At 46.7% G+C, this 14,532-nt stretch overlaps 1 protein-coding gene across 2 annotated transcripts in view; it reads right to left on the bottom strand.

Moving 5' to 3' along the window:
- CNNM4 (cyclin and CBS domain divalent metal cation transport mediator 4) overlaps nt 1-13,603 on the bottom strand; it is a 48,787-nt gene extending 35,184 nt beyond the window's left edge. The window contains exon 1 of one of the 2 annotated variants that reach the window (XM_007535722.3): nt 12,118-13,603. In XM_007535722.3, the coding sequence (XP_007535784.2) occupies nt 12,118-13,510 (1,393 nt within the window). In that variant the 5' untranslated portion in view covers nt 13,511-13,603. The remainder of the gene's footprint in view (nt 1-12,117) is intronic. The other variant, XM_060187522.1, reaches the window with a different exon arrangement.
- Nucleotides 13,604-14,532: the final 929 nt, after the last annotated feature.

The raw sequence follows: 14,532 nt of genomic DNA on the forward strand, positions 1-14,532 counted from the left end.
AGTTTATTTATTATTGGATAAAGACAGAGAGAAATTGAGAGAGGAGGGGGAAACAGAGAGGAAGAGAGACAGACACCTGCATCCCTACTTCACCATTCATGGTTTCCCCCTGCAGGTGAGGACACCAGGGGCTTAAACCTACATCCTCGCATACTGTGATGCATGTACTTAACCAGGTACGCAACCACCTCCCACCTCCATCCCCGCATTTACTTTTTGTAAAAGAGATTAATATATTACTAAGAGAGAGGAAAATGAAAGAGAGAGAACCAGAGCATCACTCTGACACATGTGATACCAAGGATCAAATGTGGGACCTCTTTCTGGATAATCCAAAACTTTAACCACTGCACTACCACCTGTGCCACCAAACAATGTATTTTTTTTTTACTTATTTTCCCTTTTGTTGCCCTTTTTTGTTATTGTTGTTGTTGTTGTTGTAGTTATTATTGTTGTAGTTACTGATGTTGTCGTTGTTAGAAAGGACAGAGAGAAATGGAGAGAGGAGGGGAAGACCGAGAAGGGGAGAGAAAGACACCTGCAGACCTGCTTCACCGAATGTGAAGTGACTCCCCTGCAGGTGGGGAGCCGGGGGCTCAAACTGGCATCCTTATGCCGGTCCTTACGCTTCGCGCCATGTGCGCTTAACCCGCTACACTACCAACCGACCCCCTAAACAATGCATTTTTGTATGCTCTTTCTTTCAACCTCTTCCTGAGCTGCAGGTGTGAGGTATGTGTGGGGAGACTGTACATACCAGCAAGTCTGTGTTCCCTTAGGCCACCCCCCCCCCATCCACCTCTGCTGCTTTTCTAACATGATGGAACTAGGACAGCGGGGAGTGAGTGAGCAGGAGATGGGGGAGTCCTAGAATGAAAGAAGCCAAGTAGAGGTGCGTGTGGCAAACACGGTCATGCTACTCCCCTGTGGTGGCTCCAGTCAGGACAGCAATCCACAGGGGATGTTCCTGCAGTGAAAACATTAATGCGCTGGCAATCAGATGGCAGGCTTAACAGGAAGCAATTAAGTGGATTAGGAGAATTTCATCAGTTTTCAATTTCTCTTTCATATATATTTTTCTTAAGCTCCGGCTTCTTAGTATACACATTAGGGTCCAGATAAGATGGCATCTGGATTAGCATATAATTATAGAGTGGGGTCTTTAGACCTCGGTATATTCATACTTCCAAGAATGGCACCACACCCAGACAATGAGCCAGTATGTGAGAACCACTGTGGCCCAAGCTGGTGTCAGCGCCAACTAGGGCACCTTTTGGATAGTAATAACAATAATTTAAAAAATAGCTAACATTTATGGTATGATGACATGGTGCCAGGCACTGAGCTAAGCGCTTTACATGCCTTACCTCATTTAGTCCTCACCACAACCATCCAAGCTGGACACTGTCATTAATGTGAATGACCAAAGAGAAACGTTTCTGAGCCCACGAGCCCGTCGCTATTTTGAGCCTTTCATGAAATCAACTCCATTGCATAAGGATTTACTCACTTATTATACTTTTAGGAAAGTCTGAGGGAAGAAGGATGTCTATTAAAGGCAGGGCTCCAGACATGTATGTATGTGTAAAAGAGAGAGAGTCTCCCCAGACAGGATAAGTGTGAATGTGTTTGCCTGCAGCCTTTCAACTTGCCTGTATGTAGGTGTGTAGGGGTGCATATGAGCCTGCCTGTGGGAAGAAGGCTGTTGTGTATGTTAAATAAGCCTGTCTCTGTGGGAGAGAGGCAGTGTGTGGTGTGGATATAGTGGGGAGAGAGCCTGACTCCTTCCAACCAAGGTTCCCAGCTGCCTGCTGGCCAGAGACCAGGCGTTCCAGCGAGCCTGGGAAACCAGTCTTTCAAGAAGCCGCCCAGGCCACAGTAAATCAGCCCTGCAGCATGGAAGCCACTCTGTAACCTCTGGGGAATGCTCCAACACCAGGCTTAACCCCCAGCCAAACAGACTGGCAGCTCCACAGCCCAGCCCTCTGGGCTCACCTTCTTGTCAGCCACAAAGGGCTACCCAGCTCAGTCTGTAGAAATTCTGACACTCCTTCCCCAAATTTAGGGACTGAAAAAAGATCCCCCCTTCCCTCTCCCTTTCTCTCTCTCTTTCTCTTTTTTTTTAATATATTTTATTTTTTACTTATTGGATAGAGACAGAGAAAAACTGAGAGGGGCAGGGGAGATAAAGAGAGAAAGAGATAGACACCTGCAATTCTGCTTCACCACTTGTGAAGCTTTCACCTTGCAGGTGGGGACCAGGGGGGCTTGAACCCAGGTCCTTGCACACTGTAGAGTGTGCACTTAACCAGGTGCGCCACTGCCTGGGCCACCCCCCCTCTTTTTTCCATTACCAAGGTTTCAACACTCGGAGCTGATCTTTTCAGACAGAAAGAGGGAGAAAGGGAAAAACACCACAGCATCAAAGCTTCCTTCAATGTGGTGGGGTTCAGACATGGACCTGGGTTGCACACAAGGCAAAGTAGGAGCCAAGTGAACTATATTGCCAGTGCTAAGATCTCATGTCTTACCAGAGGAGAAATCTGAAGAGCAAAAACATACCTGTGTTCTAGGTTGGGAGCTAGCTTACCTAGTATAACACAGTCTTTACAGTGCTTGAGGGTCAGTAAAGAGCTTTGGCATGACATGGCAATACCATGGACAGCACTGGAGAAGACTGCATAGATGGTGTAGTTGTGCTATGATATCTCTCTCTCTCAAAGGAAAAAATAATGACCACCTGGAGCAGTGGGGTCATGCAGGCACCAAGCCCTTGATGGCAAAAATTAAACTGAATTAAATAAGTAAATAAACGGGCCAGTAGAAGTTCACCGATCGAACCCACACCCTTGTTCAACAATTTGTTTGGCTTTGTATATTAATTACCTCTCTTTTCAGCCACCAGGTTACAGATGCCAGCATGATGCCGACCAGACTTCCCTGGACAGACAACCCCACCAATGTGTTCTGGAGCTCTGCTTCCCCAGAGAACCACCCTCCTAGGGAAAGAGAGAGGCAGACCGGGAGTATGGACCGACCAGTCAACGCCCATGTTCAGCGAGGAAGCAATTACAGAAGCCAGACCTTCCACCTTCTGCAACCCACAATGACCTTGGGTCCATACTCCCAGAGGGATAAAGAATAGGAAAGCTATCAGGGGTGGGGATGGGATATGGAAATCTGGTGGTGGGAATTGTGTGGAGTTGTACCCCTCCTATCCTATGGTTTTGTTAATGTCTCCTTTTTTAAATAAATAAATTATTTTTTAAAAAAAAGAACCCACACCCTATCATGCATAAGGCCCTGAGTTTGAGCCCTGGCACCACATGAAGTACCATGGACAAAACTGAAAGAGCTCCACAAGCGATGGAGTCTCTCCTCTCACACATTAAAAAAAAAAAAAAAAAAAAAAAAACACTAGAAAAGTGAGCCAAGAAGGCCACTCAGCAGTCCTACACAAGAGAAGCAGTCTTTCTCTTCTCTTCTCTTGAAGAAGAGAAGAGAAAAACTAAAATGTTTTATTAAACAAGACAGGAGCTGCTTATGTAGCCACCAAGCCTTTACAATAGGATTCTTGTGCAGCTATGACAAGGGGGACAGCCTAAAGTGCAGGACTGACAAGCAACCTGTCACAGAGCAGCTGTGCCTGATGGCACAAAGAGGTACTCACTCAGAGAAAGGACGGGCTGGATCAAATGGCAGCAAGAGCAGTGGAAAACTACTCCCCTTTTTCTTGGCTAAGGATCATCTCAGACACCTCTTGGAAATTCTATATCCCTCACATCCTCACCACAGGTTCTGTCAAGAAGTTTTAAAAAAAAATCCCTAAAACTTATGAAGGCAGAAGGCTTAGAACCTTCCTTCATGTACAAGGACTCAGGTTCAAATCCCTGGTCCCCACCTGCAGGGGGAAAGCTTCATGAGTGGTAAAGCAGGGCTCCAGGTGTCTCTCTGTCTCTCCCTCTCTATTTCCCTTTCCTCTCTCAATTTCTTTGTCTCTATCCAGTAATATACATATGCTTCCTTCAATGTGGTGGGGGTTGGGCTCAAACCTGGGCTGCACACAAAGCAGAGCAATACACTATCCAAGTGAGTTATTTCACTGGCCCTATTCTTCCCTTCTAGACACACTCTCCTGGGGAAAAAAAAAAAAAAGTTCATAAGAAACTAATACAAAGCATCATGCCCTTCCTTCAGATGTCCTTGTTGTATATGTAAATACCCTGGTTCATCTGTATAATAGCACTAATTAGAGAGGAAAAAGACAGAGTGTTCTGTAACCCCTAGCTTCTCTACAAGGGCTGAGAGGCAGTCACAATATGCAGAAGCTGTTAGTACCCTAAGTTAGTACTTCAAGTTGGTGCCAAGAAGTGATAAGCTCATTTCTCAAGCTGTGATCTTCCCAAGTCCTCCCAGAACAAAAGGCACAAAAGTAGAAAATGCAATGTCTATCCACCCTTGAAGAGTCAGTCTTCCCAGAGCTCTACAGACAAGACACGCCTCTGCTTGCTACCTGAGATACCCTGGCCCTTAATCCATTGCTCCTGCAGGACACAGTTCTGTGTTTTGTGTTTTTGCTCAGCACCTCCCTATGCAGGAAAACTCCAGAGCTGGGTTTTCTAATTTAAAAAAAAAAAAAAAAGCTTTTGTAAAATAAACATTGATATGATCTAAGAAGCTCTTACTAGGGCTTCTTAGATGGTGCCAGCACACAAACAAAAGCTTTAGGAAAATAGCTGTCAGTGAAGACAGGAGAATCGCTCTCAGTTCAAGCTCCTCTCTGGGAGCTGACCCAGAGGTGGTGTAATGCCAGCAAGGAGATGAGATGCAGCTGCTCTCTGGCTGGCACCACACGGCCTTCCTCACAGTGGCATGCCCTGTGCCCACACGGACTGCACAAAAGAGAAAGTGAGGAGGATTCTGGCCAGCATTTGGTCAGCTGCCTCACTGGCAACTATGCCCTAGCAACCAGCTCTAGCCATTCTCTCAGACATACTTGCCAGGACAGCTTCTCAAGATCAAATCACCATCTCAGTTGGAGACTGTATCCAGGTGGAGCTGTCAGAGGCCAGGTGTACAGTGGCCGTCACACTTCACTCTGGAAGCTGCCCTTTCCCAACACCTGTGACTTAACTGTCCCATTCTACAATCTGTGGCCAACCTGGCCCTATGTGACCGCCCCAGTAGGCTCCCCAAACCATACCCTCTGGACTCTCTCTTTGCTCTTCAAGGAGTCTGCTCCCAGCTGCCTTTCAAATCTCCTTGCCTGGTTCTGGCCTCCTTCCCAAACCCTACATGGACACTTGAGCTGCACATCTGTCCAAAAAAGACCAAACCCTAGTATCACTCTGTAAGAACCAGGACCAGAAGCAGGGAGACCACCGGAGAGCTTTAGGGTCACACTCCAGACCCACTGGCTCAAATTTGTATTTTAACGAAATGCCCAGGTTGTTTAGATAGATGTTCAAGCTATTGTATACACTGTGCTGGGAACAGAGGAGCCCAATAAAGGGTCACACTATTATTACCACCACCACCCCCTTCCTTCCACCCTTACCAAACTGGCTTTGCTTCCCTGCTTCTCACTTCTATTAAATGACAGCATCATCTATCTGAATTCCAAACTAGAAACCTCAGGTGTTCACACCTACTTCCTGATCATTTCTTACCGTCTCCATAATAATCAAAGTCCTGTTATTCAGACTTCCAAAGCATCTTGAAGAGCTAGGCCTACCTCAGTAGCCTCCTGAACCTATTTGAGCTGTGCACCACTAAGCTTTATTTTGGCACATCTGGCTCCCTAGTAGACTGTTAGCTCTATGAATAGAGCTGCTTTAAGTCTCTATGATTTTCAACAGCAAACAGTGTCTGACACAAAAGCTCAAAAAAAAAAATGCTCCCAATAAAGAACCTAAAAAAAAAAAATTCTTGTTGAACAAATGAATAAACAAGCAAACAGAGGGAAATAAAATAAACTACAGAAGGTAAATCAGATGGTAGAAAGCAAAAGTGAAAAAAATATGCAATTTTTTTCTTGACACTGTAAAAGTGTTTATTTTAGGGATAAAGTAAAATAGATAAGGAAATATAATATGGCACTGATGAAATTAAGGGAGGTTTTGTTGTTGTTGTTATGAAGATAGTTCTAGTAGCCTGGGAGGTATTGCTTTGGATAAAGCACTGGACCCTCAAACACAAGATCCTGAGTTCAATTCCTGGCATTGCATATGCTAGAGTAATGGTCTAGTTCTCTCTCTTTTTCCTCCATTTCCTCTCTCTCACTAATAAATAAATTTCTTATAAAAGAGAGTGAGAAAGAACCATAAATCATGAGGGACCCATACAAGGCTCCTTTATTTAAAAAAATTTTTTTTCTAATTTTTTTTTAAATCTTTATTAATTGGGTAGAGAAAGCCAGAAACTGAAGGGTAAGAAGAGACAGAGAGGGAGAGAGACACTTGCAGACCCACTTCACCACTTAACAAAGCTTTCCCCCCACAGGTGGGGACTAGGAGCTTGAACTTGGGTCCTTGTGAACTGTACCATGTGTACCCAGCCAGGTGCACCACCATCCAGCCCATAAGGCTCCTTTCTTGAAAAAAAAAGAAAAACCAAAAAACTATTTCTAGCTCTTTCTCCCTCTACTCTATAAAGTACATTCTATAGAAATAGTAAGTTCAAGGTCAACTCATGGGTTTACCTGGTTAAATGGAATTTAAACCCAGCTTTTTATAGGGGGCTCGATGGTTATAAAGTGGGTGGGGAAAGATAAGATGACTAAGAAGAGCTAAGTGCCTGGGAGGGGCAAGAATGTCCCAGAAGGAGGGGCACAGGGAAGCTGGAAGGTGGGTGACAATGTACAACTTGAGCTTGTATCTCCATATGGAGCCTCCTCCCATTACTGTGCTCTCAGGGCCTAGGAGAGCATCTGCACTAAAGAAGACACATAGGAGCCAGAAGGAGCCCATGGAGCCTTTGTTTTTAAGATCGCAAATGATAGAAAAATCAAACCACAACTTTCAATATTGCAAAGTTTTAGGCAAAGACCCAAGGTTCAAATCATCTGACTCCATGACCTCAAAGGTCTTTCTTACCATGCAGGTGCAGGTAACCTTACTCCTGAGGTCCCCACAGCATCATGGATCCCGACTAGCACAGAGTATGAGGCTCGCTAAATAAATGTCTACTGCCTCCAGTAGAGAGGCACAAGTAGCTCTCTCACCCTCACCCTGGAAAGCTTAGCTCCCCACATCTGCACTGATTCCCTGAGCCTGTCTCTAAGTGTATGACTGCACATGTATGACTCACACCAATGAATAAAGCTATATAAACTCCTGATAGCCAAAAACCGCTTCCAGAGAAACTGAGGCAGGAGAGAATGGGAATCATGCATTACACTGAAGACTCCAGACCATTTCTGGGTTCTTGACCTGAACTATTAATACACAGTCACTACAGGACTTCCTCCTGCCTTCTTTGGTCACTCTGGGAATGTCAAACCCCTGAATAACAGAAAAACACACAATTTTCATTCTTTTATTTATTTATTTTTTTAACCAGAGCACTGTTCAGCTCCGGTTTATGGTAGTGCAGGGGGATTGAACCTGGGCCTTTGGAGCGACAGGCATGAGAGTCTGTTTGCATGACCATTATGCTATTTACCCTGCCCACAACTTTTATTCTTTACCAGCTCCCAAAATTTCTAACACTTCTGGAATGGGGATAACTCTTTCTCAAATCTGATAGATCATTTGTTCATACAACGACTTAATTTAGGTCCTGTGTGTCTAGAACCATTTTGGACGCTAGGGATATCCTAGTGGACAAAATAAACAACACTGCACTTTGGGACTTTCATTCTAGTAGGAGGAGAGAGACAACAGCATAGCAAATTCATAGAGTGTATAGTTATTAGAATGTGGTGTGTGCTAGAGAGAAAAAAATAGTACAGGGTAGGGGAGATAAGAATAGTTAGAGTGGGGGGGAGTCGGGCGGTAGTGCAGCGGATGCAAAGCACAAGGACCAGGCTGGAGCCCCTGGCTCCCCACCTGCAGGGGGTCACTTCACAAGTGGTGAGGCAGGTCTGTAGGTGTCTATCTCTCTCCCCTTCTCTGTCTTCCCCTCCTCTCTCCATTTCTCTGTCCTATCAAACGATGACAACAATAATAACTACAACAATAAAACAAGGGCAACAAAAGGGAATAAATAAATAAAACATAAAAAAATAAATTCTAAAAAAATTTTTTTAAAAGAAAAAGAATAGAGTGGGATTGGGGGATGGGTGGCGGTGGACAGAGAGACAGGAGGCCTCACTGAAAGGTAAAGCTGAAGGAGGCCTGAAGAAGCTGAGAAAATACTAACCATCGTGGTCCGGGAGGTGGCACAGTGGCTAAGGCACTAGACTCTCAAGTATGAGGTCCTGAGTTCGATCCCTGGCAGCACATGTACCAGAGTGATGGCTGGTTCTTTCTCTCCTCCTATTTTTCTCATGAATAAATACATAAAGTCTTTAAAAAAAGAAAGAAAGAAAGAAAGAAAATACTAACCATGATGAAGATATACCAACATCTGGGAAGAAAATTCCAGATGAGGGAAATCAGTACTAAGAGTATTCTAGTGTGTTAACAAAGAAAAAAAGGGAAAAAAGTGGTCCATGAGGTGGTACAGTGGATAAAGCAATGGATTCTCAAGCATGAGGTCCTGAGTTCAATCCCCAGCAGCACATGTATCAGAGTGATGTCTGTTTCTTTCTCTCTCCTCCTATCTGTCTCAATAATAAATAAATAAAATATTTTTTAAAAAAGGAAAAAAAAAAAGCAAGAACTTGCCAGATAGCCATCCATTTGTTGTTCATTCATTAGTTAGCAAGTATGTACTGTTAATTTCTTAGCCAGACCCAGTGGTGAAAGCATGAATAAATCAATGGCCTTACCCTCGAGGAGCTTATAATACTGAAACACTTTAAAAAGAGGATGAGAACCAGGGCAGAAAGGCTAGCAGAGCCCAGAGGCCTCACCCAACCTGGAGGTGAAAGGTCCCCAATGCACAGGGAAAAGTCCACAGCTACATTCTCAAGTACCCACCTCTAAGTGTGATGCTGCTAACAGTGGTGGCTCTGTGAACAATCCTCATTGTTTTTCTTAGCTAAAAAGGAAGTTTTCCAACAGCCAGTGTATAAAGAAAATCTAAGTTGCTCATATAAGTGTTCACCATGTCCAAGATGCCCATAGGCTAAAAGGTAGGTTGCAACTAATAAGGATTTGGAGGAGGCCACACTGTGGATGTACCTACTATGGCAATGAGTTAAGAATGGGAACAGGGTGGTCCGGGAGGTAGCACAGTGGATAAAGCATCAGACTCTCAAGCATGAGGTCCTGAGTTCAATCCCTGGCAGCACATGTACCAGAGTGATGTCTGGCTCTTTCTCCTCCTATGTTTCTCATATAAATAAAATATTTAAAAAAAAATGGGAACAGGGTGGTCTGGGAGGTGGCACACCACTGTGTGTGCACTGGACTCTCAAACATGAGGTCCTGAGTTCAACCCCCGGCAGCACGAGTACCAGAGTGATATCTGGTTCTTTCTCTCTCCTCCTATCTTTCTCATGAATAAGTTAATAAAAATATTTAAAAAAAAAAATGGGAACAGGAAGTGAGGGTGCAAAGCCCCAGGGTGTACCTTAGGGTGACCCATCATATCACACCTCCAGGGCTTCCTGCTACACTGGGTAGGCTGGCTAGCTTTCCTCAGAATCATCAGTACTTCCCTCCAAGACCCAGCCTCAGACTATGAACCCAGCCTGTAAACTAAAATGTGCACCTGGGGGACCTGGGAGATAGCACAGTAGTTATAGAAAAGGCTTTCATGTCTCAGGCTCTGAGGTCCCAGGCTCAATCCCAGGGACTACCATAAACCAGAATTATCAGTACTCCAGTGTATGTGTGTGTGTGTGTGTGTGGGGAAATCAAGAACTCAAATATGAACCTGGGAAGTTCTGTTCAGCAAAGACTCTTACTCAACCCCTACACCCAACAAAACAGAGTCCAAAAATGACCCCCAAAGTCCAGGAAGCTCCCATCCCAGGGAGAATTCAACCTTGAAATCAGGACCTGGAAACCCTAGTCAAGTCAATCTGTCCAGGAGGGATTCAGATTGGGGCTGAATGATGCAAATGTGTTTGGGTGTGACACCAGCACCAGCCCTAATGTCATAGAGAAGGTGAGGAGGAAGCCACTCTAGTGAGTGCTAACTGGCTTCTTTCTGACCACACAACAAGGGAGAAGAGCTCAGGGCCAAAAGGCTAGGGTGCCACAAAGTTCCACCGTTCTTTTGTCCCACACTCAGGTACCAGTGATAAACAAATTCCTGGGTTTGCAACCCCAAAGCTCTCCCCTCCTTGCCCCCCCCACCCCCACCAGCTGTACCATCACCACCAGGCATCTATGTCCCGCTGCAGTGAGGCAGCCTTATGGAGCCATCTCCTACTGGAGATTATTCAATCCTCCCAGCTCTGAGAGTCAGTCTGTCAATCTGAAACATGAGGGTCCCAGCCCTACCTCCCCACCCCCATCCTTGAGCATTTTTGCAGACTAAGCCTGGCATGGCGAAGCCTTCCCTGTTTTACTCCCATCTTGCAGTGATCCAGCCAATTCCAGGCTTTCCTTCACTAGGTTCCAGAAATGACTGACAAAATTCTGGGGATGTAGGGGCAGGGAAGATAGCATAATGGTTATGCAAAGAGACTCTCAAGCCTGAGGTTCCGAAGTCCCAGGTTCAATGTTCTGCACCACCATATGCCAGAGCTGAGCAGTGCTCTGGTAGAAAATAGAAATAAAAATTCTGGGGGATGTACTCTCAGCTATGGTTCCAAAGTTGCTTCTAGTTTACAGAGGGCCTGTGAAGCCACAGTCAGTGGGAATGCTACCCCCTGTTTTTGATGAGCTTCCCCACCCCCCACCCCCATTCCTTCATAAAGAGCTTCCTTTCCTGCCTCCTAACTCCCTTTGGCCTAGGAGGGTTTCACTCCATAATTGGCTTGTTTACTGAGACTCTGAAAGTTTCAGAGTGGCAGAGGTGGGAGGAAAGTTTTGTTGGAAGTAAGGAAAGGGGTGTGTGCCCTGAGCTTTGAGGCTGGTGAGTAAACCCTCCAAATGCCTCTAACTACCTGAGAACTGGCCAAGAATCCATGTGAGAAAAAAAACCAAAGTAATTGCAAGACCAGCTGAAGAGTCCCAGCAGAACACAGGAGGGAAGCTTAAGTTTGGCACCCGGGAAAGACAGAACAATAACTAAAACTTAACCTGCTTGCTTTTGCTGATAGCTAAAAACATTATTTGACATTGTGCTGAGTGGGGAGTCAACTAGAGTCCTCCCATTTGGGCTTCTGTGGTTGAGGAGCTCCAATGACATCACACTGCAAACCTTCCATATTTCCAAGCATCCTTCCTAGTCCTCCTATCTCAAGTTCTTCACCACGGACTTCAAATGACTCAGTCTCTCCCCTACTGCCATTAATCAGTAACGCCACTTCTCAGCTACATAGGATCACCTGCTGGACCAAAAGCACATTTTCAGCTACCCCATTGGTGTTCTCTGCCTGAAAAAGTCTCTCACCATTAAACGCTTTATATGTTCCTGCCCTTGTAAAACTTTTCCCAGTTTTTCAGCCTCTTTTCCACCCCACCCCAATCAGCTGTGCCTGCTTCATATTCTAATCACTTCTTTTAGGGTATTTTCCTTACTCTGCCCTGCTTAAACAGTTCTTTGAAGCCTCTTTCCATCCTAGTGAGCAATCTTACTCAGCTTTGGTTCACCTACAGCACAAGGCACATACCTAGCAGACAACAAATATGAAAACCGGTTCGGGGGCAGGGAGACAGTATGATGGTTATGCAAAATATCTCATGCCTGAGGCTCAGAGGTTGCAGCTAGCGCCCAGGTAAACAAACAAACAAACAAGTTTTGTTATCCCAAATTCCATTCACCTCAGCGAGTAAGATGTGATAGGGTAAAAGGACAGAGTCCCATGAACAGAACACTAAAATCAAGAGACAAAACAAGCAGGAGTACGAGAGGCTCGCTAAGAAGGTTAACCAGAAGTGCTGCATCAGGCCTTACCCTTCTTGAACTCCTCCAGCATGGCATCTAGCTTAGTATCATGGAAGACAAAATGCACTGGGTGATTGTAGAATCGGGTGATGGTCTTGAGGGGTGTGCAGTCGTCAGGATCCACAAAGGCTAAGTCTTTCACATAGAGAATATCTACAATGTTGGACTGCTCGTCCTCAAATACAGGAATGCGAGTATAACCACTTTCCATAATCTCAGACATGGTGTTGAAATCCAGGATGGCATCATTGCGAATCATGAAGCAGTCTTGGAGCTGGGTCATGATGTCCTCCACCGTTTTGGTCCGTAGTTCCAGGGCACCCTGGATCATATTTAGCTCCTCTTTCACGAGGTCATTATAGGGCTCCGTTACCTTCAACATCTCCATTAGCTTTTCCCGATTGTAAACAGTGCGAATCTCCTGGCCCAGAACAAAGTCCAGGAGCTTGCTGATGGGGAAACTGAGAGGGAAGGTGATTAACATAAAGAATTTGGTGAGAACTATAGTGTTGGCACCTACAGCCAGTCCATGTCGGGAGCACAGGGACTGAGGTACAATCTCCCCAAAAATAACAATGCCTATGGTGGAGGATGCTACCGCCATGAGTCCAGACCCAATGAGGTTGTCTAGAAGGATGGTGAGGGAAGTGTTGACCAGCACGTTTCCCAGGAGCAGTGAGCAGAGCAAGTAGTTGCCCTTACGCCGGATAGGCTCAATCTTGCGGGCATATCGCCTCTCCTTCTGGGTACCACAGTTCTGCACGATGCGCAGTTCCATGGGATCCAGGGCCATAAGCCCCAAGTTGAGGCCAGAAAATATGCCCGATAGCACTAGCAGCACGAAGATGAGGAGGATGTGCAACCAGAGGGGCAAGTACCTCCCTGCCTCCTCTACCATGAAGAGCAGCGAGTCTTTGTCTGTCCACCTCTGCCAGGGCCGGTCCATGCTGGCCCGGGTGCACAGTGCATAAAGCTTCATGTTCTCGCTCCTCCGGAGGAACTTAGTGAGCACCACCAGCATCCCTGACGTGTCGCCGCGGCTCACGTTGACCAGCTGCTGGACGACTAAGTCCTTGGTGAGCTCGGGACAGTTAGTGGAGTTGTGGATGTTATCGTAGTTGTCCACCTCGGCGAAGGAGATCAGGTTGCTGGAGAAGGAGCCCAGCCTGTGGCCGTACAGCCTCAGGTTCACGGTGCTGCCCTCGGACACGTAGATGATGCCATCCGAGTTCATCCCACACGATTTGTTGCAGCTCGCCAGCCTCATGCCTAGAATCGCCCCCCGCTGGAGGTCGCCCTGGCCCCAGGCCCCCAGCGCCCAGAGCAGCACCAGCGCCACCAGGAGGAGGCACCCTCCGGCTGGCCCGCCGCCCGGGCGCCCGCCCCCGCCCACCGGCGCCATGTTGCTCCGGCTGGGCCGCCGCCGCTCCTCGCGCCCCGCCGCGCGTCCCACCCTCACCGCCGCTCCTGCCGCTCCGCCGCCGCCGAGCCAACTGCCCGGGCCGCGGGCCTGACGTCAAGTCAGCGCCCAGCCCACCCCGCCCCGCCGACCCACGCCCCTCATTTGCATGAAAGGTCCCGCCCCCGGCTCGCAGCTCTAGCGCCTGCTCTTAAGGGGGTCTGAACACTTTAAGGTGGAGCGGCGTGGAAGACGCCTGCGGGGATGCGCCCCGCCCTCTACACGCGCAGCCCCGCGCCCACCCTTCTACCTCTGCTGGACCTCTTCTCCTCGCCTGGAAGCCCCTTTACCTCAGCCCAGGCTGGCAATGGCAATGGGGGACTTCCTCCCCGTCCCCACAACTCTGAGGCTCTAGGCGAATCCATCCCAGCTTGCACCTCGTTGTGCAACACCGCTGTTATGCTTGGGGCTAGAAAAATGCTTTTCCTCATAATCCAAAAAGAAAAGAGGAACCTGAGGCCTTGAGGGAGACCTTCTGGTCCCTAAAATTGCAGCCTTCCTCTTAGAGACTATCAGGTCTGGGGTTTTTTGCTGACCTTGCCCCTAGGCCAAAGTGAGCTTCCCCACCCCTAAGTCCCATGCTTCCTTCCCTCCGGACTGACAATATATCTATAGCAGCCAATATAAGAAGAAAAATATAGCAAGCCAAAGGCCCTGCCCACTGAATTTACAGTCTGGAACAGATTACAGTCTAGAGCAGAAAACACAGTAAACAAAAACTACTAGTTTTTAGTACTAACTACCCTAAGGGATAGTGTCATTTTCACATTACATATGAAGAATTTGCATCCTTCATTAGCTCAGCAAGACTTCAGGCCTGAGACTCCCACCCAGTTCAGTGTGTACCTATATTGGAGTGGTGTTTTGACTTTTCTATCATGTGAAGCTCTAGCTCATATAAATAAGTAAGTAAACCCAGCAAGATAGTTTACATGGGAGGTGCCTGCTTTGTTATACAAGACTCA

This window comes from Erinaceus europaeus, chromosome 3 (genome assembly GCF_950295315.1).
Source record: "Erinaceus europaeus chromosome 3, mEriEur2.1, whole genome shotgun sequence".
NCBI classification, from domain to species: domain Eukaryota; kingdom Metazoa; phylum Chordata; class Mammalia; order Eulipotyphla; family Erinaceidae; genus Erinaceus; species Erinaceus europaeus.